This window comes from Cibotium barometz, chromosome 17 (genome assembly GCF_041138505.1).
Source record: "Cibotium barometz isolate CiBa-2024 chromosome 17, ASM4113850v1, whole genome shotgun sequence".
Taxonomy (NCBI): Eukaryota; Viridiplantae; Streptophyta; class Polypodiopsida; order Cyatheales; family Cibotiaceae; genus Cibotium; species Cibotium barometz.
This window is the reverse complement of record NC_141062.1, coordinates 13212532-13237623: the sequence shown is the minus strand read 5'-3', so window position 1 is coordinate 13237623 and position 25092 is coordinate 13212532. Positions and strand designations below refer to the sequence as shown.

General features: G+C 45.7%; 1 protein-coding gene across 1 annotated transcript in view; it reads left to right on the top strand.

Annotated features, from left to right (window-relative positions):
* LOC147629700 (putative serine/threonine-protein kinase At1g54610) overlaps nucleotides 1–25092 on the top strand; it is a 53426-nt gene that overhangs the window by 7442 nt on the left and 20892 nt on the right. The window contains exon 2 of the mRNA XM_086811241.1: nucleotides 11873–12157. Within this exon, the coding sequence (XP_086667367.1) occupies nucleotides 11873–12157 (285 nt within the window). The remainder of the gene's footprint in view (nucleotides 1–11872; nucleotides 12158–25092) is intronic.

Genomic DNA, 25092 nt, shown 5'->3' with positions numbered 1-25092 from the left:
AATTGCGTAGCTGTAATATTCTTCCGGGTCGGTAAAAATCTAGCCATTTTTGTCAAGCGATCTACCACAACCCAAATAGAATCGTGGCCTTGATGTGTTCTTGGCAATCCGGTAATAAAATCCATGGAAATACTTTTCCACTTATTACCTGGGATTTGCAAAGGATGCAATAATCCAGCCTGTCTAAAGCGTTCAGCTTTATTTGCCTGACAAATCTGACACTTGAGAACATAATCTTCTACATACCCTTTCATCTTCGGCCAATAAAAAGTGTGTTTCACTAAAGATAGCGTCCTATGTACCCAGGATGTCCAGAAGAAGGGGCGTCGTGACACTCCCTCAGAATCTTGGACCTAATGTCCGGGATTTGTGGTACACAAATTTTGTCATTACGGAATAGTAAACCATTCCGAATCATCCACTGACCTCCTGCAGCCTGAATGGTAGACTGCGCAGTCACCGAGTCTTGGTCAATCAATGAGCTCCCGTCCTAGATCTTCTGCCAAAATGGACCAAAATAACTATCAGTCCTGCAAAGCCCTCTCAATGACTGAAATAAGTCAGTAGAAATCTCGGTGAACGACAAAGTATTCACCTCTCTAATCCGACTAAGCGCATCTGCAATATTATTCATGGACCCTTTCCGATAACGGATCTCAAAATCAAAATCTTGCATTAACTCTGCCCAACGAGCTTTCCTACCTCTCAAATCATCCGCATCACACACATACTTGATTGACTGATGATCAGTCAATACCACAAACTTGGAGCCATATAAATAATGTCTCCAAACCTTGAGAGCATGAATCACAGCATAAAGCTCCTTCTCAAGGGTTGGCCAACGAGATTGAGTGTCGTCTAGCTTTTTACTTTCAAAAGCAACCGGTCTACCATCTTGAAATAAAGCAGCCCCAATAGCATAGTCACTGGCATTAGTTTCGAGAACATAAGGCCGACTAGGATCAGGCAATGCTAAGATAGGTACTTCCTTGACTTTATCTTTCAAAAGTCTGAAGGCCATATCCAAATCGTTATTCCAAGTGATAGGCTGATTAGACTTACGTCCACGACCTTTCAATAAGTCGGTCACAATAAGTCGGTCATCGGTAGTGTGAGCTGAGAGTACTCCCGTGCAGATTTCCGAAGAAAGACAACAAAACCGAGAAAAGAACGAAGTTGTTTCACTGTTCGCGGTATAGGCCAGTCCAAAACCTTCTGAACTCGGTCATAGTCAATGCTCAATCCATCTCTAGTGATCTTGTGTCCCAAGTAAATGATGTCGGTCATAAAGAACTCACATTTACTCAACTTAGCATATAGTCGATTCTGTCTCAAAATAGATAAGACAATTATGAGGTGTCTGACATGATCCCCAAGAGTACGGCTATATATCAAAATATCATCTAGGAACACCACCACAAATTTCCCCAAATGTTCACGAAAAAGATCGTTCATCATTTGCTGGAAAGTGGCTGGAGCATTGGTTAACCCAAAAGGTAATACGAGAAACTCGTAATGGCCATACCTAGTGCGAAAGGCGGTTCTTTCGACATGCCTTTCATGAATACGTATCTGGTGATAGCCAGTACGTAAATCTATCTTCGTGAAATATTTCGCTTCTGCTAACCGGTCAATTAGGTCATCTGATCTAGGGAGAGGATAACGGTTCTTAATTGTCAGCTTGTTCAATCTTTTGTAATCTATACACATTCTCCAAGTATTGTCCTTCTTTCTCCTAAGCAACACAGGTGCACCCCAAGGTGATTTACTTGGACGGATCTGGCCCATCCTCAAATAATCTGCGAGTTGTTTAGCCAACTCATCTTCCTCAGCTTGGCTCATCCTATAAGGTGGAATACTCACAGGATGAGCACCAGGGATCAAGTCAATACGATGATCTACTGCCCGTTCAGGTGGTAAACCCGATGGCAGTTCCTTAGGAAATACATCTTGAAACGAATCAAGTATCTTCTGTAATTCTTTGCTTTCAAACACACTTAATTCATTCACATCCATGGAAGGGATGAGAAAAGAAGAAAGTGGAATCAAGACACAATGGAAAGCGGTGTACAAAGAAGAATTCATTATATTTCCAAAATCAATTGTATTTACAAGAGGTCCCTGAGAGGGATGAATACAATCACCTAAAATACTATACTTGGTGTCTCTATGCGGAAAAGAAAAAATATGACTAGACCAATCTATCTGGACGTCAAGAGTCTTAAACCACTCAATCCCTAATAACAAGTCTACATTTTCCAGATGCATAACATAGCATTCCAGAGTATCTTTGTAGTCCTGAATCTGGATTGGAACCATCTCCACCTTGCGATCCCAAACTTGTCTTCCCGCCGCAGGTAGACGTACCTCATAGGTATGGTCGCTGAGTGTCGTATCAAGACTCAATTTCTGCACAAGTTTGTAGTTAACAAAGTTATGCGAACTGGCAGGGTCTAAAAGAATGTGAATTTTATGGCCATTCACTTCTCCATAAACTCGGAGAAGATCATGCATGCCAAATACCTTAGAATTGAACAGACAATCAGAACAAGTACTAGGGCGAGAGTACAGTAATGGACGTACCTGTCAAAGACAACTGGTTAGCTGCCTTTGGCTTGGGTCCTGCGTTTGACTTGGTACCCTTTTTCTTCGGGCATTCATTACGCATGTGTCCTTTTTCTTCGCAGATAAAACAACGTCCTTCTTTCTTGAGCTTTAAAGCCCTAAGGAGTCGTTTCTTCTTCGCTGGTGTTGAACTTGTATTCTTCGAAGGTTGGTCCGAAGACTTGCCTTCTGACGTGTTAGCCATAGGTGCGGAGAACTTTCTTTTATGCTTGTTCCCCTGCTCGGTAACGGGTTTTGACTTGGAAGAGACCATCGTATCATCATAGATACGAGCTGAATGAATGGCCTCGTCCAATGTTTTGCATTTGTTATTTTTAACCTGTAATCGGTACGAGTGTGGTAAACCAGCTACGAAAAACCCCAAAAGAGTAGTGGGATCCATCTTTGTAGCTTTCATCTGCAAGTCACGGAACTTCTGGAGGTAGACCTCATAAGTGAGGTGCTGCGAGGTCATGGTCAAAGCTGAAAACCGGGCAACAACATCGTAGTCATCCTCTCTCTTGAGGAATTCTTTCTTGAAAATGTCTTCGAATTGTGCCCAAGTCGTTGGCTTTGGGTTCAGTTCCTTCCACCAAAGCAAAGCTTTGCCGGACAGGAAACCTGCTGCTAACTGTATCTTCTTTCCATCATCATATGGATGAAACTGAAAGTGAACTTGCCACTTGTGTAGCCAAGTGTCCACGATCTCCTTGGTTCTCTGCTTCTGCTCGCCCCCGAATGGTTCCGGAGTAATATTGGGGCCTAAAGCAGAAGCCAAGGTATCCATTCCCGAGAAAGTAGAGAGGGTAGTGGTCAAGAGAGCGATGGAGTTCTGCAAAGCCTGCATCTGGGCTGCGATTTGTGCCTGACGTTCCGACAAAGAAGCTTCGAGAGCTACTTTGAACTCTTGGAAATCTGATTTTGACACAAACTCGTCAAAAAGATCGGCATCGGTTCCTTCCGTAGCCGGCAAGCCTTCGCGTTCCACGAGGGGCTCCAACTCTGATTCTTGGGTCGACATCGTGAAGAGGGTACGTGGAGAGAAAATTCGATCTTTGCACAATGAAAGTGCGAGCGAACTTGAGAGCTTGAGAGCTTGAAAACTCGAGAACTTGAGAACTCAAGAACTCGAGAACTCGAGAGATGTGTGGCAAGAAGCCCACTTGAGGGGGTTTATAAAGGTTTCCCAAAAGCCAAAAAAAAACTCGAAAAGCTAGACTTAGCTTTTGCTTTAGCTTTTGTGTTTTTTTTTTCGTGAATAAATATATATATATATATATATATTTTAATATATATATATATGGATATATATATATTCTAAAGTCTTAAAAAAAATAAAAACCTTGGAAACCTTAGAGAGGAGAGAACTTTTAAACTTTTTTTAAAAAAAATAAAAATTTAAACTCGAAAAAACGAAAGCTAAAAAAAACGTAGCTTTTCTTGTTTTTTTTTTCTCCCCTGGATTCGCCCGTCGATCCTCTGTAGGCGCATGCTTTTCCTCTCAGCGCTGACGTCTGTCTGCTGACGGCGAGTACTGGAGGCGTGACCCTGCCTGCCGTCGGCTACTGCCGGTAGTTGCGCTGCACGCCAGTCTGCGCCTGCCATCAGCTGCTGGAAACGGGTGCCTGCTAACGTAAGCTGGCTGCCTACAGGGCCTGGCTGGGGCGCTTGCGTAGGCCTGGGCGCTGCCCGCCTGGCCTGGGCACCAGCCCGCCTGGCGTAGCCTAGGCGCCTACGTGTCTTGGCTGCCTGGCCGCCTGGCGTAGGCCTGGGCAAGCCTGGGTGCTGCCGGCTTGGCCGAGGCGCCTTCAACCCGCCTATAACCACTGCCTGCAGTACACGCCAGCGCCAGTGCACCAACTTGCCAGCGTGACAGCACGTCTCTCGTCCTCTCTCTCTCTCTCTCTCTCTCTCTCGTTCAACAACGAAAAGCAACGAAAACAACGTGCTTTTTTTTCTTCTTTTTTCTGTTTTCTCTCCCTGCAAGTTATGCGACTGCACAACAAAACAGGCTCTTCTTTGCAAAAGCAATCAACCCTATTCAACCTACCATCTCCCATCAACATGGGGTTCTTTGATGAAGAAAAAACACATACAAAACTGAAAACTGCAGTATGCACAGAAAAAACAGCAAGCTTTTTAACACATACCGTTCTTCGACCTCTTCTTCTCTACCTACCGACTTGCTCGTTCACGAGGTATGCTCTAATACCACTGTCAAAACCCCACGGATCCCCTCGTGATCGATCTTGGTTTGAAACTCGAATCCTGCAAACAAACGAACAAACAACAAGCAAGGGGGTGCAGGCCTGACTCACCTCCCAACCATGACAGCCGTGGGCGAGCCCACAGTCTTGGCTGTCCCCACCGAGCCACGAGCTGAGCTAACTAGGTTGACGTATCGACCAATCTCCTCCTCGTGACGTCCCAGGTCTTGCCATGGAAGGATGAAGTTCGAGCCAACGCCAAGGCACTCTGGTTGTTCGTAAGAATACGGATTGGAGAATCCGAGAGTACATCAAGATTGTTCAACATCTGGAACAACCATAATGGCTCATAGCAGGTATCCAGATAAACATGGTACTCAGCCTTAATAGAAGATAATGAAATTGTATTTTGCTTCTTGGATCTCTAAGAAATAAGACGAGAACCAAGAGTGAATCAATCACAAGAAGTGGATCGTCAAGTATCTTGAACACCTGCTGGGACGAATGTCATGAAGAATGGTCCTGTCTGGAGTCATGTGAGTAGTACAACCACTACCAACCACCCAATCTGTAAGACGTGAGGTGGAAGGAACATGAGAGTCAGAGGGAAGCTCCCCAATACCGATGAAGACAGTCCCCTTGGTGGACGAGGATTTTTGAGTTTGGTTGGTGGATGAAGAGGTTTGATTAGGGGGTTTGTTAGTAGAACCATCAAGCTAAATGTGGCCTTTGAGACCACAATAATGACAAGTAAGCTCTTTATGAGCGGGATTGTTGGGGCAAGTTTGTGGTCACCTTTGTTGCTCGTGGAAACCTTGGACTGCCATTTACTTTTGCTCGTAGCCTGAAGAAGGGGCTCGGAAGTACTTGGTTGGTCTTCTTTCTCATGGCCCTATCTTGAAGCATGTCAACAATGGTATGTAGATAAGGAGTAGAAGAAAGAAGTGATATAGTATTACAAAAAGCAGAGAAAGTCTCGGGCAATTTGGCGAGGAGCCGATTGGCAAAGTCCTTGTCTGTAGCTTTGCTCCCCAAAGAGACCAACTGCTTTTGAATGGTTATGAACCCCGTAACAGAATCCATGATGTTAGCAGTATTGACGATCTTCAGATTGGAGAGTTGATTCTCCAGGGCTACCTTTTGAGTAGAGTTCTCACGGTGATACCTCCTCTAGATGATATCCCACAATTCTTTTGATGTTTCCTCATCATTGTCATCAAATTCAAATTGACAAGCAATAAAGGGTTTTATGTTAAAGAAGATAAAGGCATGAGTCCTTGCATCTTTGTCAGCCTAGGCATCAATATTAGCATGAGGAGAAGTAGCATCGGGAGAGAAACAATACCCTATAGCAGATGATATCGAAGGAGAGTCTTCATCTGTAGTGCCCAATCAAGATAATATTATAGTAGAAAGGCTGCAAGTAGGCACCCGGGGGTTGCCCACTGCTCCCTAGACACTAGGTGAGGTGAAAGAAAGATGTAGAAATGTACTCCTACTGGAGATCAAGGCACACGGGTGAAGACGGGAGCCGACCCGATGCGCGATGAAGTAAGGGAGGGAGATGCTAATGGAGCAAGTGCACGGTGCTACCATTGGTCCGGATTAGAGCGTGCAAAAGCAAATAGAGATCGCACAAGAGAGAGTACACAGCTAGGAGAGATCCAACACTTGAGCCAAGAATTGAAAGTATTGAATGAATTATGAAGAGGCACAATGGCCATGCTTATATACATCTCATGGAGAGTAGTCGGCCAGTAGCAAGACACACGACTGTAGCAAAAGTGACAAATGCCTACAAATAAGCTATAAAATAGTAGAAAAATATGGGAAAAATCCCTAATGACACGAGATAAATATCTGGATAAAAAGGGCCATAAAATGGAGTAAAAGAGAGATGGAGATGACATGTCCAACATCTTAACAGGTTCATAAATTCGCCTTAGGGTTAAGATAATTTAGGTGATGGTATGATTGCTTTGCAATAACTTGATCAAGAAGATCATGGACCAAAACAGATCTTGGAACAAAGAGAAAGATGATTGCGAGATCGTATTCTTCGGGAGTTCCTTGTAAAATGGAAAGGACATCTCTTGACAGATGTAATTTGGGAAACAGAGTTTTAGTTTCATAAATGTTATCCTCAGTTTGTCATTGAGGACGATGATTCCTAAAAGGGGGAAAGATCACATGTGAACTACTCAAAACAGGGATTAGTTGAAAAACAAAGCCTACAAATAGAACGAAGCCTTTTATAGCATCAAGGCAAAATACAAACACAAACAAATATAATCATGTTTTGGGGGACATCCCGGGTAGAGAACCCTTATTGACTCTCAACACAGATAAAAATAGGAAAATGATTTTTAGGAGATTGAATCCCCCCTCGATCTAATGTTGGTGATGAATCCTCTTCCACCGGCATTGCCAGCAAGTCAACACCTGGAGCATCATTTTAGGCTACATGGCAAGGGCAGAGAACTCGGAAGCTAACATCGGAGCGGCTTAGAAGGAATCCAAGATTTTTGGCAATTTGGCAGCTTCAATTTGATGTGGGAGGACCAATTTCAAGAAAGCCCCAAAATTGGGTGCTTGTTGAAGCTTCAATTTGAGGATTTTCTCCATGATTGAGAAAATCCCCTGATTTGTAATGCTTTAGGTGCTCCAGATTTTATGCTAAGGGCTGATTTCTGTAAAACCCCCAAACTCTGTGCATGTGCAGGGTTTCAATTAGACAGATTTTCTGAAAAGCCCTAATTTTTGTGGGCTACAGGAGCTTTGATTTTGCAATTTTCAGCATGAAATCAAAAGACCCGAAATTGATTTTGGACCTTTCTCAGGTACAGTTGCTAACACGATAGCTGCTGCTGATGTGGGCGGCTGAGATGAGGCACAAAGGAGCTGCAGAAGAGGGCTGTCGTATGGCCAATGCACAGGTGCACAACAAGAGTTGCTGGCGTGGCGATGGGCTCACATAGGGTGACACAAATAGAGGTCGTGGCGACAGATTGATAGGCGGAGGCAGGTGAAAAAGGCATCGCTGGTCGAAATCAAGGTCAGTAGGTTGGGCAGCGCGGGACGCCTTTGCGTGGTCTCGCGACGAGCAGAGGTGGCAGCTGAGCGGTGCAAGTCGACTGCGAGAGTTTGAGCATGGGCGATGTCTGAATAGAATGTAGCTGTGCAGAGGGTGTCGGCAGTGCAAAGCTGGCGGGGTACAGGGTGCTTCTTCTTTGTTGAAAGGATGACCAGCTCTACCTTTGTCTGTGTGACAAAGCTCCACCAAGTAGAGTGCTTTTATAGCTCTAGGGTTACACCAACCCCAAAGACTCATGTTTAATGCACACTTGTCCACCTATATGAGGTGGTTCACACATACAAACTAACACTCATAGGGAGTGTTTACACATACATAGACTCTGAATCCCAACAAGTTGTACCACTTGAGTCACTAGTTTCGGGAATAGTACCACTTGAGCTAATACACCTGGACTCCGAGGAGGATTGTACCACTTAGTCTTCTATTGTCAAAGCAAATCCAAAACTCTACCACTGAACACACCAAGTTGGCCAATAGTACTTTTCTGGAGGGGTGGGCTCAAATTTTAGATCCTCATCTCCATCTACAAGAAAACAATCCACATTCTCCTTGCACAGTTGTAAGGGTAAGGATGCACATAACCAATGCAACAACTCTTGTTGAAAAAGAAAATTAAAATAACTAATATTGCAACCTTGCGAACTCAAAATATACTTAGCTTTTATGTTGGTGTTGAATTTTTCTCATCCTTTGATACGAAGAGGAGGTCCTCTTGTCGTTGCCAAATATTTTGATGTTTGTGGTCGCATGAGGACGACATCCATGGGACGACATCTTTGGAGGACACATGTACTTTGTCACACATTCATTGATGACTTTTCAAGGTTCGCTTGGATTTATCCAGTAAAGGCAAAGCCAAATGCGTTCATGTGCTTTCAATGCTTATTTATTGGAAAGAGGCATAAAGCATCAATGCACGTTGCCAAACACCTCAGCAAAACGGTGTGGCTGAAAGGAAAAACAGCTCTCTTATGGAGATGGCACGATGTTGAGCCCATGCTAGAGTGTAGAAAACACTCAGATGTAGGCTCACATGATATGTTTGAGGACTTACTTCTCATCTGTGTTTTAGACGAGCATCCAAGGATTTTGTGCCTCCGGAAAGGGCTGTAAATCAGCCATTACAGCAGGATAATGAGCCCGATATGCATGTTGAAATTCAGCCAATTGATCGGACAACTGTTGAGGATGTAGTTGGAGTTGAAAAGACAGCCACACACGAAGCAAGGGCTGTCCCTAGATGGCTGTTGCAAACTTTGCAGGACAACCGACTCACAGCTCCGCTCTCTCGGAGGACTAGATTTGGTTGGCAGAATGCTTCCCATTACTATCTTGATTATGCCTATATGAGCGCATTGTGTGATGATGAGGAGCTTGTATCTTATGAGGATGCATAGGAAAATCAGCATTGGAGGAGTGCCATGCAACAAGAATTTGATTCCATAAATCGTATTGACTCTTGTGAGTTGGTTGTCTATGCTTCATTGCTAAACCTAAATCTAACCCTAAACCCAATAGTTCGTATGGGAATAGAGTCGCACGTGTATGAAAAAATTCGAGCTTGCCCCAAGGTTCAGACACAAGAAGGTGAACCTTGGGCTTTGATACAAGTATTGGATGTTGAGAAGGGCTAGAATGCAAACTCACACACACAAGGAATAGTTGACTTGCAGAATTGTGGAAATGAGAGCGCACATCTTTCTTGGGATAAGGTGCAAAAAATAAAAGTACACCCTAAGTATGAGAGTAGTGACTTAAAGTCACATCACACCAAAATAAATCTAGAAGGAAAAAACCCTTCATGTGTGAAGGTAAAAAGTGCCCCTAGTTAGCCCTTGTTCACATGTGCCACTACTAAAAGTGTGTTTTCGTACCCAAACAGGTGTCTGGAGGCTATTTTGACTTGGTTGTATAGCCCAAGAGTCATTTGCAAGACATCGGGAGTTCATACGTGTAGATTTTGATGCCGGAGGCTGGCTGTTTTAGACTTGTCGTACTGTTTACAGGTTGGACAATAGTGCTGTGTGAGATTAAGGTGTTCCAAGTGACCATAGTGTAGAAGATGTTGTTGGAAAGCTTTGGAAGAAAGCAGCCAGGCATAGACTCATCAGACGGGTGTGTCATTGGCTGAAAACATGGTGGATGTATCTGTGAAGATTCTTGTGTAGGGTGGCTGGACCTATGAAGACACAGGGCAAATGTACTTGTGAAGACAATTGGGCAGGGCGGATGTACCTGAGGAGATGCTTGGTTGTCAAGAGTAAGTTTTGGCTTGGTGATTTGTGCTCACAAGAATTCTCTTGTTTGCTTTGTATTCACTTTTGATGTACTTGGAGAAATCCAGGCCAGTTGTGAATCTATGGGTGCCGTGATCTAGTTCTTGGAAGGAGACTCATTTTGGTAATATAACCTACGGTTAATTTGATTCTGGAACACGTGCCCACTGGCTACATTGTGCATAGTCATCTTTTGCAGAATATACTGTACATTAGGTTGAGACAAGCAATTCTTTCGTTGTCATCTCTCTTTTTCTGATGTGCCTATTCTTTGTGTATATTCAATTTAATGCATATTAGTTGTCTAAAATAGCACGCTTTTGTCAACGTACATTTGATAGTGGTATCAAAGCAAGGCAAGGCAAGTGTTCTACATTTGACATGAGTATCATAGCATAGGCGCCAGAGCCTCGGGTGTCTTTTATCTATCATTAGTACTAGAGGAAGTCAAGTCTAGGTTTTTTTTTTTTTTTTGGCTCCTGTTGGATGAGTCAAGTGCACAATGGGAAACAAGGACTCCATAGTAGACGGGTATTAACGAGAATGGGAGATCTTGGAGGAGCACTATCGTCGAGACTAAGAACGCTTAGAACGAGAAGATGAAGCATTTGAAGCCCAGTACCATCAGAAATGTGTTTGGTATAGACGGGAAAACAAAGAACATGAAGTCAGATATCAAAAGGAAAGGGAGAACCTGATGGCAGTTTTGAGAGAGAGAGATTCAACGCAAGAACAAAGCAACATTGGCAGACAAAGACATGATCAAAGAGCACTGAAGTGGTGATGTCACCATGGGTCAAAACTTAGCAGGAGCGAGTAGACAGAGATCTCCAAGGAGTGGACGTTGTTTGGGAGTTAGGATCAGCGAATCACCAAGATACGAGATCTGCCAATTCAAAGTCATGTGCAGTAGTGTAAGTGCTTGGATCAGCAAGAAGGCAGCCCCAGTGTGCAGATCTCAGCCATACACAAGTAACCTTTTGTTCATGCATGTAGCATTTACATTAGCATAATACAAGTCGGGATTCAAGTCTATCCCAGATCAATATTGTACACAATCATATTTTGGCAATATATAGTAGGGTTACAGGACATAGGTGATGTGAAGTTTAGTGAAGCAAATACCTTCTCATTAATTGTGGCTGACCTAGTAAAGCTTGGGGCCCTCCACCATGAAGATTTTGGGTCACGATGGGGGGTGTGATAAGGGGGTGTTGTTATCACTATGCAGTTACCACCACTTAAGTTTGCCACATGCCTATGCTCGATTCTCTCTGGGAGATGATTAGCAGCCTAACTGGGGTGAGGCTGTGGTTGAATGCTCCCTAGGGCAAGGACACAAGCTTCTATCCTTTCACCTCACAACTGAGCATAATGCTTATGCATTTTGCTAATGCCTTATAAATCAGATTTACTAGGATTCTTGCATTATGATTTGGTATTGGAAGCTCATTACTTGCTACATGTTGTTGCCTATTTTTGCATGTGAACATAATAAATTATCTAATGGGCTATTCACATCTAGCAAATGCAATTCTTTTGTTGAGAAACATCATGCAAGACAAACCCCATGCACATGTTAGGAGTGTTGCAGTCCTGATGCTCTTATGCCTGATTGATGGGTCATTTTTCATATACACTAACAGAGAACCTTGTTTGTTTTTCTCTTATCTTTTTTGCATGGTCAGATTGGCCAAGGCACATACAGCAATGTCTACAAAGCCCGCGATTTGGAGACGGGGAAGATTGTTGCTCTTAAAAAAGTGAGATTTGACAACTTGGAACCAGAAAGTGTCCGCTTTATGGCACGAGAGATTCAAGTGTTACGGAGACTTGACCATCCGAATGTTGTTAAGCTGGAAGGTTTAGTTACATCAAGGATGTCTTGCAGCCTTTATCTTGTTTTTGAGTACATGGAGCATGATCTAGCTGGGCTTGCAGCGTCCCCTGGAACAACATTCACAGAACCACAGGTTAGTAGCCGGCTCGAACTTGTGTGAAAGGCCCTCTTTCACTTTAGTGTTCATTCTGTGCAAATCCCCTTTGACAAGTGATAAACATGTTAAAATTTCTAAGTGATTCAATACTGTGTGTTTTATCATTTTTGGCCTGTAGTTGGCAGGTCTTAGTCATGCTCTTTGAGTCAAGGCCCTTTTTTAGCCTGGCCAAGAATGTTTAAATTAATGGGAAAAAACTATTGAAACCTTAATGAGGAGCACACCCCCCTTTCTTTCTTTTTTTCCTGAGAAAAAGATCCTTCTATTAGTTAAAAAATAGCAACCCGAGGGCTAGATGTACATGCTCAGCACCCGCAAAGGAGGCAAAATACAAACCAGGGAGGGGTGTGGATGGCTGCTTTCGGAGGGAAACTACATATTACAAGAGATTTGGGGGGCCTCTCGCCGTCTATGCATGTGATCTGACCCGTCCTGCAGCTTCCCCCACTGACCGTGGAGTGTATGAATGATGTCAGTCCAAATGGAGCAGATGGACTCAGCTGGAGGGGTGAGCCTCGATGGCTTTGCTCTGCAACAGGCCCTCCAAATATGCCATGCAGCTATGCTGCTGATGAGCTCCCATCTCGAGCTAGTGCCCAGAGACGGGCTCTTCTGAACTATCGGGGGTGGGAACTGTATCAATCCTGCAGTGAGAAAGAAAGAAAGATATATTCAGCGTCTACTAAGGACCCAATAAGCCACCAAAAACACAGGTTTGGGGCTGAATCTAGCAGATCTAAGATAGGTGACTGCTTTTCTGGGGAGCTTGGAGCTGGTTGACTGCTTGTGTGCATGCAACTGGGCCAGTTGACTGCTTCTTTGCATGTACCAGGGCTGGTTGACTGCTGTTTATGCATGCATGAGGGCCTGGGACTGTTGCTTTTAGGCCCTGGGAACTGGACAATCATGAGGGAACCCTACTGAGGGCTGGCAGATGTTTGTGGACTGGTTTAGGGCTGTTTTCATGCGGGCTGTGCGCGTCTGGAGCTTCCGGAGAGCTCTTTGCTGGCTTTCAGGTTCCCGTTTGGACTGGTTATTGTCCTGGAGGGCTGTGGGCAAGGGAGGCATTGAGCTAAGGGGCTGGACAGCACGGTACTAGTGCTGAAGTCAGCGGTACTACGGCGTCCATGGAGGCCACATGATTGGATTTACGGATATCAGGAGCCTTGGGAGGTCCGGGCACTTCACAGGGAGTCCAAAAGAGCCTAGACAGCCCTTGGAAGTGTTTTGAGAGGCTACAACAAGATATGTCTGTGTTGTTTTTCATGTTTTTGTAAGATGGAAGAGTCACCCGAAAGCTGTATCTGAAACAGACTCTTTTTTTGATAATCTAACCATAAAAAGAGAGGGGGGGGGATGGGGGTGGTCAGCCCATCTTCTGGCCCCTAGTGTGGTGTACTGTGCAAATTTCTTTCTCTCTTTCCTACAGTGTATATTTGATGTCATGTGCTTAATCATGGTTTCGTGTAATTCAATTCCGTGTATCACTGCCCGTCCGTTCACTAGGGAGTGCGATAGCTTGTGGGAGAGCCTTGGGAGAGGCCACGCAAGCTTTGATGGAAGGAATCCTAGATGCCCTGGCTACCACCGAGGCGGCAGTCTAGGAGAAGTCATCTCCTGTCTATTTGAATACACCAGGGCCTCTGTTGTGGGTGTGCCCGCCCGTATATCATTTTTCCACACTCCCCGTATTTTTTCCCTATTTTTCCCATTTTTTTCTAGTGGCTGGAGGGCTGCCAGGTGATGCCAGGAGCACTCTGAAGCTGGCCGACTGCATCTGTATCAGTCGTGGGCTGTCTGAGTGCTGGCCGACTTGTTCTGTGCAGGCGTGGGGCATCAGATGCTGGCCGACTGCTAATATCAGCAGTCGTGGACATTTATTCAGTCGTGGGCCTCTTCTAGAGCTGGCCGACTGCCCTCATGGGCTTGTATATATTGCCCCCCATCCTCCTCCACTTTCTCATTCAGTATCTTCGGGATCTTGTGTATAGAGAAGAGTTTACACACATCTCTCTGTGTTTCTTGTGCTGATTATTTTCTGCAGTCTACTTGCTCTTGTCTACCCAAGTTTGGATATCATTTCCGCTGCATATTCTGACGTGGTATCAGAGCCCTAGGCTCTAGGAGATCTTGGGCGTTTTTCTGAGCAAGAGGGGGAGCAACAGGTTGCTGATCGGTGGACTGTTTCGGGCTGAACGGGAAGTGAAGGTGCAAGAGGAAGGCGGGCAGAGGGGCTGGACAGCCACTTGCATATTTTCTGATTTTCAGATTTTTCCCATCCACCCACCCTTTCAGGTTACTCTCCGAGATGGCGGATTTACTCGAGATGGCTGAGAAGCACGTGAAGATCCAGTGGATCGGTAGTTGGACGGGTCAAATTATGGCATCTGGAAGGTCATGATGGAGTCAGTTCTGGAGTCATATGATCTTGCTGATTTTATTATCAAAGGGGTGCCAAGGCCGGAAGCTGAGGAAGGGGAGGTTTTATCGACGAGGAAGGACCGAGAGGCACAGGCACAAATGTGGGACCGTGTCAACGCCAGGGTCCGGTCGTTTATATTCCTCAATTGCACACCACAGGTGATCAACCATGTGAAGCATATGACGCTGGCGAGAGGCATATGGGAGCACTTGGCTTCTTTGTACAACAGGGTGTCACCCATGAAGCGGATATCCTTGGAAGTGCAGATGCGGGTTATGAACCCTGCAAAGTCTTCGACGATGCGGGAACACATTAACAAACTGCAGGCCCTTCAGCAAGAAGTCCTTCAAGCTGGGAAAGAGATATCATCTGAAGATATGGCCATCACGTTACTTTCCCACTTGCCTGGTCAGTATTCCGCTTTCTATTCCTCGTTGATCACGAGTGGCAGGCTCAGCACCATTACTTGGGAGGAGCTTGTGCCAATGGTCCTGGACCAGGAGGAACGTTTCACGAACCCTCCTCACGGCGGAGGTTCGGAGGCCTTAACTAGCCAACGGTCGAAAGGCCGTAATACCAACAAGGGCAAAGGGAAGGCTTCACCAGATAAGTCTTCCGAGAAGAAGCCTGATCCAGAACGAGAGAAGCTGAAGGCCGAAAGATCGTGTAATGATTGTGGCGAGAAAGGCCACTACTGGAGGAAGTGCCCTAAGCGGACAGGAAAGAGTGCTGAGTCCTCAGCCTCAGCTGCGAAGACTCCGGCATTTGTGCACTTGGAGATGGTGGACTCCGATGATTCATCGTCTTCGAGCGAGGAGGCAGTTGGCTTCACCGCAAAGGATACCCGGGAATGGATTCTCGACAGTGGTGCTTCCAGGCACATGACTCCATCCCGTGACTTCTTCTTGGATCTGAAACGGCAGTCAGGTCGTATCTTTATTGGCGATGACTCCACTATTCCGATTCATAGTGAGGGCCGGATGGAGATCATTCCCGACGGCAAGGGGGGCAAGCATGCTTCCCGTGTTCTTTATGTCCCTGCTCTGGGCTTTCATCTTTTGTCAGTGCATGAGGTATGCAAGACTGGCTTTCGGGTGGAATTTGAGGAGCATTCAGTTGCTCTGAGGGACCGTGAGACAGGCAAAGTTGTTTGGGAAGGCGGTGTGGAGAATGGCATCTACAAGCTCTCTGCACTCTCCTCATTGACAGGCTCTCAGGTCGGAGATTTGTGGCACTTTCGTTTTGGCCACTTAAATGTGGATGCTTTGCGGCGCGCCTTCCGGGACCAGATGGTGGTTGGCTTGCCAGATGTTGGTAGTAGGCAAGGACGCTGCAGTTCTTGCATACGTGGTAAGCAGCACAGCGAATCCTTTCCGAAGCAGGCTTCCAGGCGGGCTTCGAAACCTTTGGAGTTGATTCACACTGACTTGTGTGGACCACAGCAGATACCATCCTTGGGAGGATCTCTCTATTTCATGCTGCTTGTTGATGATTGTACCAGATTCACGTGGGTCTACTTTCTTTCACAGAAGGACCAGGCTTTTGCTCGGTTCAAGGATTGGCACGTGATGGTGGAGAAAGAGTCTGGATTTCAGGTCAAGACTCTCAGGGCTGACAAAGGAGGGGAATTCTCCTCGATTGTATTCTTTCGGTTTTGTGCAGATCATGGCATCAAGAGGGAATTGGCCAATACCGGATCGCCTTCGGAGAATGGAGTTGTTGAACGTAAGAACAGGACTGTGGTGGAGATGGTGAGGACCATGCTGGAGCATCGAGATCTTCCTCGTCCACTTTGGGGTGAGGCTGTGGCGACAGCTGTCCATACCATTAACCGCTCTCCGACGACTTCTGTACCCCATATGACTCCATTTGAGGCATATTTTGGCAGGAAACCCGATGTCTCGCACTTCCGTGTCTTTGGGAGTGACGCGTATGTACATATTCCGAAGAAGCAGAGGGGGAAGCTTGACTCCAAGTCCCGCAAGCTGGTATTTGTGGGGTATAACTCTCTTTCCAAGGGATACAGGTTGTATGATCCAGAGAGGAACGAGATTGTTGTCAGCCGGGATGTGGTCTTTGACGAGCATGTTCCAGCATCCACTGTTATGGAGCCGCCACTTCTTGGAGATCCAGAGTCTGATGATGATTCCCAGTCTAACACTCCAGTTGATCCACCTCAGTCAGCACAGGAGGTTGAGCCCGCAGCTGGAGTTGAGCCCCCGCGATCACAGGAGGCTCCACGATTTGGTCGAGTACCTAGGTGGTTGATGGACACCCTTCGGGAGTCAGGTGTCACGGAGCTACCCTCCGAGTGGACCACAGAGGACGGCCCTCGAAGATCACATCGAGTTCGAGATAAAAGCAACACGGCGGAGCTTCTTCAGGTGAACTATGCTCTTATGTCTCGTATCATGCGGGATAAAGAGCCCACTTCCGTAAAGGAAGCCCTTTCGCAGGATACTTGGAGGGAAGCCATGCAGGTGGAACTTGATGCCATCGAGAAGAACAACACTTGGGATCGAGGCCGTCGAAGCGTCAGTCATTGGTGTCAAATGGGTCTTTAAGACCAAGTACGCGGCTGATGGGTCGGTGGACAAACACAAAGCCAGGCTCGTGGCTAAGGGTTATGCTCAGCGGCCAGGCATCGACTACGAGGATACCTTTGCACCGACAGCGCGGATGACCACGATTCGGACCGTTCTTGCCCTTGCTTCTTCTCAGAGGTGGCCCGTGTACCAGATGGATGTAAAATCGGCGTTCCTTAATGGTGACCTGCAGGAGGAGGTGTACGTTGAGCAGCCTCCAGGCTTCATTGTTCCAGGATCGGAAGGGATGGTTTACAGGTTACGTAAGGCCTTGTATGGTCTTAAGCAGGCTCCGCGGGCTTGGAATCAGAAGATTGATTCCTTCTTTATTCGGACTGGATTCCAGAGATCGGTTGCAGATCCGAACCTGTATCTCTTTCGGGAACGCGGCATGGTCACACTCATCATCCTTTATGTGGATGATCTCATTCTCACCGGCGGTCATGTGGAGCACATTGGAGTGACGAAGGCTGCCTTGTCAAAGGAGTTTGAGATGACCGACTTAGGCTTACTCCACTTCTTCTTGGGATTGGAGATCTGGCAGACCCAGAGGGGGTTTTTCGTCTCTCAGCAGCGGTATGTTCATGAGTTGCTTGAGGCCTTTGGGATGGAGAACTGCAAGCCTATTACTTCGCCGATGGACCTGAATACAAAGTTAACCGTTACAGATCCTTGTGAGCCAGTTGATGCCTCGCAGTACCGGAAGTTGGTTGGTTCATTGATCTGGTTGTTGAACACCAGATTGGACTTGAGCTTCTCCGTGGGGCTGTTGAGCTCTTTTATGCAGACGCCATTGAAGACTCATTGGGACGCAGGATTGCGGATCTTGCGGTATCTGCAGAGTACGAAGGATCTGGGACTCTTTTACACAGGAGGGAATGGAGTCAAGCTCCAAGGTTGGAGTGACTCAGATTGGGGAGGAGATCCAGACACGAGGAGATCTACTTCAGGATACACTTTTACCCTCGGCTCAGGAGCGATTTCTTGGAGCAGCAAGAAGCAGCCAACTATTGCCCTTTCTTCGACAGAGGCAGAGTATTGGGCTGCTTGTGAGGTTGTATGGCTGCGGAGGCTGCTTGGCGAGATGGGGTTTCCACAGAGGGAGCCCACAGTCATCTAGTGTGATAACCAGAGTTGTACAGCTATTGCTCGGAACCCGGTTTTCCATGCCCGGACCAAGCATATAGAGATACAGTATCACTTTGTTCATGAGAAGATCTTGGCGGGTGACATCTTGCTACTTTATTGTTCGACGGAGGACAATGCGGCGGACCTCTTCACGAAGTCTCTACCTCAGGCTACGCTCAGGCGGCACTCCAGCTCCCTGGGGTTGGTTACACAGCCAGGAGCTGAGAGGGGGTGTTAGAAGTCATCTCCTGTCTATTTGTATACACCAGGGCCTCTGTTGTGGGTGTGCCCGCCCGTATATCATTTTTCCACACTCCCCGTATTTTTTCCCTATTTTTCCCATTTTTTTCTAGTGGCTGGAGGGCTGCCAGGTGATGCCAGGAGCACTCTGAAGCTGGCCGATTGCATCTGTATCAGTCGTGGGCTGTCTGAGTGCTGGCCGACTTGTTCTGTGCAGGCGTGGGGCATCAGATGCTGGCTGACTGCTAATATCAGCAGTCGTGGACATTTATTCAGTCGTGGGCCTCTTCTAGAGCTGGCCGACTGCCCTCATGGGCTTGTATATATTGCCCCCCATCCTCCTCCACTTTCTCATTCAGTATCTTCGGGATCTTGTGTATAGAGAAGAGTTTACACACATCTCTCTGTGTTTCTTGTGCTGATTATTTTCTGCAGTCTACTTGCTCTTGTCTACCCAAGTTTGGATATCATTTCCGCTGCATATTCTGACAGACTCCATTACTTGCCCGAACATCTGTCCAATTAAGCAGAGGAGAGGGTGATACTCCTTTCTGAGGCCGAGGAAGCTGACCGTAGCTTTGTATTGTGATGCGTGTTGGTGTTGGACTCACACACACAGAGAGAAACCTGCAAATTAGGATTAGGTGTAGGAAGAAGAAGCTCACACAGAAATGAGAGAGAGAGAGAGAGAGAGAGAGAGAGAGCCAAAAGTGTGGTAGCTACAAAATGCAAGTCAACCACTGCATGTGTGTCACATCCATATAATATAGAAGTACAAAATATTATATGGATAGAGTGTCCTTTCACACTTGATATCCAAGGGGAAAAACCACATGGGAAAAAGTGTCCTTGGTTAAGCCCTGTTCACACATAGCACTACCATAAGTGAGCATATGCCTACAAATCCCCCCTGTAGTGAAAGTGTGAACTTGTACAAGGTAGCAGATCACTCTCTGTATGAGAGTAAGCCCAAAGCTTTGTGGAAAGCTTCAAACTTTTCTCGAGGTAAAGCCTTTGTGAATAGATTTGCAACATTATCCTGTGTAGGGTAGTAAGATAAATTGATCTCCCCTGCATGTAACCTCTCCCTGACATAGTGATAATGAATTTCAATGTGCTTGGTACGTGCATGAAATACGGGATTTCGTGCCACGGCCATAGCACTCTGGCTATTAGTGAGAATGGTGGTGGGTGTCTGCTGACACTCACGAAGATCAGCCAATAATCTCCTCAACCATACACAATCTATTGTAGCTGTGAAGACTGCCCTGTAATCAGCCTCGCAAGTAGATGTGGCAACAGTGGGTTGCTTTTTGCTCAACCAAGATATGCATGAACTGCCAAGAAAAAAACAATTCCTCTGGTGGATTGCCTGGTATCATAATCACCAGTCCAATCTGAATCACTGTATGCATAAAGTTGCAAGCTTCCCCCCCGGGATAGAACAAACCAAGATCCAGGGTACCTTGAAGATAACGAAAAATGCGTTTGACTGCTTGCCAATGCTTTGTGCCTGGGCTGTGCATGAATTTGCTCACCAAAGACACCCCAAAAGATATGTCTGGCCTTGTGTTACACAAGTAAATGAGGCATCCCACTGCCTGGCTGTAAATGTCAGCCTCAAAAGGCTCTCCAATATCATGCATAGTAAGCCGTACACCTGGTTCTACTGGAGTAGAAATGGGCTTACATTCATCCATGTGAAACCTTTTTAGTAAACTTTTTATGTACTTAGTTTGCTGCATAACAATGCCATCATCTGTATGCATAAATTGTATGCCGAGATAGTAGTGTAAAGGCCCCGAATCTGACATATCAAATTCAGCTTTCAAATCAGCTTTGAAATCTGAAATTCGTGCTTTGCTAGTCCCTGTAATGAGCATGTCACCTACATACAAGATGACTATGAGAATATCGGCACCGGTTTTCTTCACATACAATGTGCTTTCAGCTGGACTATTCACATAACCTTGGCTGGTTAGATGAGCATGTATTTTATCATACCAAGCTCTTGGAGCTTGCTTTAACCCATACAATGCTTTGTGTAACTTGCATACTTTATGTTCCTCACCAGGAACTACAAAACCAATGGGTTGATTTACATATACTTCCTCCTGTAAATCCCCATATAAGAATGCAATTTTGATGTCCAATTGATGCACTTTCCATCCTTTATGTGCAGCCAATGCAATCATTGATCTTATTGTAGTCATTCTGGAAGTAGGAGCAAAAGTCTCCTCATAATCTATTCCCTTTTTCTGAGAATAGCCTTTAGCTACAAGTCTTGCTTTGTACCTGTCAATAGTACCATCAGACTTCCTTTTGACTTTGTACACCCACTTTGTTCCAATGACATGCTTGCCTTTCGGCAATTCCACAAGATCCCAAGTATTGTTCTTCATGATAGAAGAGATTTCATTTTGCATAGCTTGCAACAGTGCTCATTCTCATGTGCTTCTTTATAAGAAGAAGGCTCTTCTGAATCAAGGAGACCACCCATGGCTAATAACGACTCCCCATGATGCATATTCAATGCATGGTTGGAACTAGCCCTTGTTCTACCTGTGAGTGGAGTTGCAAGTTTGCTTTCTTGCAAAGTTTTCAGCAACCATCTTGGCACCGACTTGGCTGTGTCTATGGCTGTTTGCTCTTCCCTGACAAGATCTTCCACTTCTTCCATAGAAGGGGGCTGAATGGCTGGCTGTTCCACATGTTCTACATGAGGATTTTCTTGTGTAGGGGCTGGATGATCTGAATCCCCCCTAATTGCAATGGGTAATAGTCCATCAAACATGTCATGTATGCCTGTATCATTACTTTTATACAAGCTGTACATGGGCTGTAGTGAATTTTTCAGTAAATACCACGTCTCTACTGACAAAAATCCTGCGTGTTGTTGGATTATAAAGATGGTATCCTTTGCTATCATTGCTGTAGCCCACAAAAATGCATTTCATTGCTTTATCATCTAGCTTTGTTCGGAGTTGTTCTAGCACATGTGCATATGCCAAACACCCAAATGTACGCATATAAAATCCCCTTTTGGCTTTCGGTTATACCAAGCCTCAAATGGTTTTATGGTTTTCAAAGATTTTGTTGGACACCTGTTCAACACGTGAGTTGCACACAAATTGTGAGGCAACTTTTGTGCTTTCACCATGCATCTTGCCATCTCTATGAGAGATCTATTTTTCCTCTCAGCCTACACCATTCTGCTGCGGTGTATAAGGCACAATACATTGGTGTTTGATGTCCCTTTGAAGCATATAATCCTTGAATGCATTTGACATGTATTCTCCACCTCTATCTGAGCGGAGTGTTTGGACTTTACATCCACACATATTTTCAGTCATTGCTACAAAGTGTCGAAAGCATGTAAACACCTCTGCTTTCGCTTTCAAGGGGTAAACCCAAGCAAACCTGGAATAGTCATCAATGAATGTGACGAAATAAAGATGCCCCCCTATGGATGGTGTCCGCATTTGACCACATACATCACTATGTATGAGCTGTAATTTACTTTCAGCTCTAACAGCTCCATCCTTGGGAAATGGTTTTCGATGCATCTTTCCCAAAATACACCCCACATACATGTCTTGTTGGAGACTGAAGAGGCGGCATATGATCAACCATATGATGCTTCTGCAAAAGCATCAAACTCCGAAAATTTACATGCCCAAAACGTGCATGCCATAGCTCTGCATCATGATAGCAGGAGTGTGGGCAGCCATTGTATTTGCATCATAAGTACGCTTGTCATAGCTGTCCAGCTTATACAAGCCTTTGTATCGTGTTCCAGAAGTGACTATTTCATAACCCTTTGATGGGTCTTTTACCAAACACTTCCCATCTTCAAATTCAACCTTTAAACCTTGGTCATTTATGGCTGAGACGGAGAGCAGATTTTTCTTTATCCCTGGAACATACAACACATTTTTCATACATATATTGGCACCATTGGCTGCAATAAGTATGACAATGCCAATTCTCTTTACTGGATATGTGGTATGATGTGCACATGATACAGTGCTACCATTTGAAGCATAAACCAAGTTTTGAAATACATCTTTGCATGAAGTGATGTGGCTCTAAGCACCACTATCAAAATACCATGATATTCCTGTCTGTCAGATGCAATGCAAGACATATCATTGTCTGAAGCACTTGGTATGTCACTAGTGCATGTGACCAAAAAAGTGTACTCTTCCTGAATTACATTAGCCGATTGCTGTGCTTTGTCATCAGAAGAGTTTGCTACTGCATTGCCTGTATCTGTCCTTTTCTCTTTTGCAATTTGCTTTCTACATTCATTGATGTATTGGCCAGGCTTATGGCAGTAGTGGCATTTGCCCTTCTTTTTAGGCTTGTTTGCATCCCCTTTGTCAGACTTTTCACCACCAGAAGAGGGCTGTCCATGACCTGTCCATGACCAACCTTACTAGACTGTTGTCCCCCATGCTTAAAGCTCTTTGCTTTACCGTTATCCTTGGCTGTAAATGCCTTGTCTCCACCACGGTTGCTAGATAGGTTTGCTCTTGTTTGCTCTTCCTACAAGAGTAAACCCACCAGCTCTTCAAAAGTGACGGGATCACCACCTCCTCTCATAGAGAGGTTGAGAGAGGTGGAAAGCCCAAGTAGGAAGGTGGTAAAGAATGAAGAGTGTTGGTGACCAGCTGTCTATCTGGGATAACCTCATCAATGTTGAGCAATTGTTCCTGCAAATCTTTCACTTTGGTGAGATGATTTGCCATGGAGTCACCCTCATCCATAGAAAGAAGATCCAATTGCCTCTTCAAGTAGGCAACTCTTGCCTCGTTGCGTACCTGATACATTGCTTCCAATGTGTCCCATGCAAGCTTCGATGTCTTGCAAGACAGAATGTGTAGAATAATAGTCCTTTTCATTGAAAGGGCTATCGAGGACATGGCCTGTGCATCCCTAGAGTCCCATCTCTTCTGCTCTTGTGTGGGAGTAGGTTCTTCTGCTCTTGTGTGGGAGTAGGTTCTACCTCTGGAGCTCTTTGAGCACCTCCCCTTTGAGGGGTTGCTGGCTGTATGGTAAGTGGGCGTGTGTCATCACCACACACGATGCCCCAAAGCCCTTTGGCTACTAGAAAATTACGGATCATGAAACTCCAGAGGGAGTAGTTTGATCCATCCAACTCGTCCTCCTGGGTGAGCACACCAAATACATATGTAGCATTTTGAGCCATGTTGGCAAAATACACCTATAAGCAAACCAAGCACCAATGTGCACAGCCAGGCAACCAAATATCGTGTGCAAATTTTTGCCTGCAACTTGAAGCAAGTATAAACCTGCACCAAATTGTCCAATTACACACAATGTGTATAATAGATATGCAACAAATCACTGCTGTAATCCCCAATTATTGCTCCAATATGAAAAAGCCCCAATTTTTATGCATTGCAATCGCTTCAATGTGTAGTCAATTGCCCAATTTTCACAAAAGCCCTAAATTTTTGCAATTGAAAGAGGCTCAATTTACTGATTTTGACCTCAATTTGAAAAACTCCCAAATTCTAAGCAAAGTAGCATGTTCAATTTTTCCAATTTGGCATCAAATTGAGAAATCCCCCAAAATTGTCTGAACCTTGCACCAAAATGTCTGCAAGTTGATTTGTGCAACAAATTTTGTTTTTTTTTTGTTTTTTTATAATTTCTGGATACCTGCAGGTAGGTGCAGACGTTGACCACGGCTGAAGGCGGCCATGGTGAACAGGGCGAGATGGATGGCGGACAGCTAGCACATTGCAGGGTGAGGTCGATGTTGGTTGACAGCTGGTGATGGGGACGGCAGGCACTGTCCACTTTGTGATGGAGAGATGGCAAAGGGGGAGCTTCAGACGGGAGGCACTCTCCAGTGCAGGCGAGCAGGGCGTAGGCCGTACGGGCGCGGCACGCGCATGCAACAGGCAGAGCTCCTTGGGAACACAAGCGGCTATCGAGGGCGCAAGCAGGGCGGCGCAGCCAATGGGGGAGGCGGAGCCCCCTGCACTAGATCCGTCGGGAACAGGAGGCGGGAAAGGGCGGCGACGGGGCACTGCGAAGAAGCGCTGCTGGGAAGGGCGGCTGCAGGGGGTGGAGGCTGTTAAGACCGCCTGTTAAGACCGTCGACTGGGTTTGGAGGTAGCGGCTGACGGATTTATCCCGAGCAGCACCATATTTTTTCCTCATGTTCAGGCCCTTGGTTGTAGGGTTGGCCACCCATTTCTCACATATTTATTTTGTCCAGTCGTGGGTCTTTTTCTAGAGCCAGTCGGCCAGCTCCAGTAGGAGCTATATAAGGCCAGGCTCTTGCTCACTTGTAGATACCTTGACAGGGGCTTCGAGGCCCGGGTCCTCCCTCAGGGGAGTTGCTCATCATGCCCTCACTTACGGGGACCACCCCTTGCACAGGGCTGTTTGTATCATTGCTTCTTCATCATTATGCAGATTCGTTTTCGTCCTCTTTGTGCCTTCCGCTGCGCACTTTTGACATGGTATTAGAGCACCGGGTTGAGGCTCTTCTACAGAAG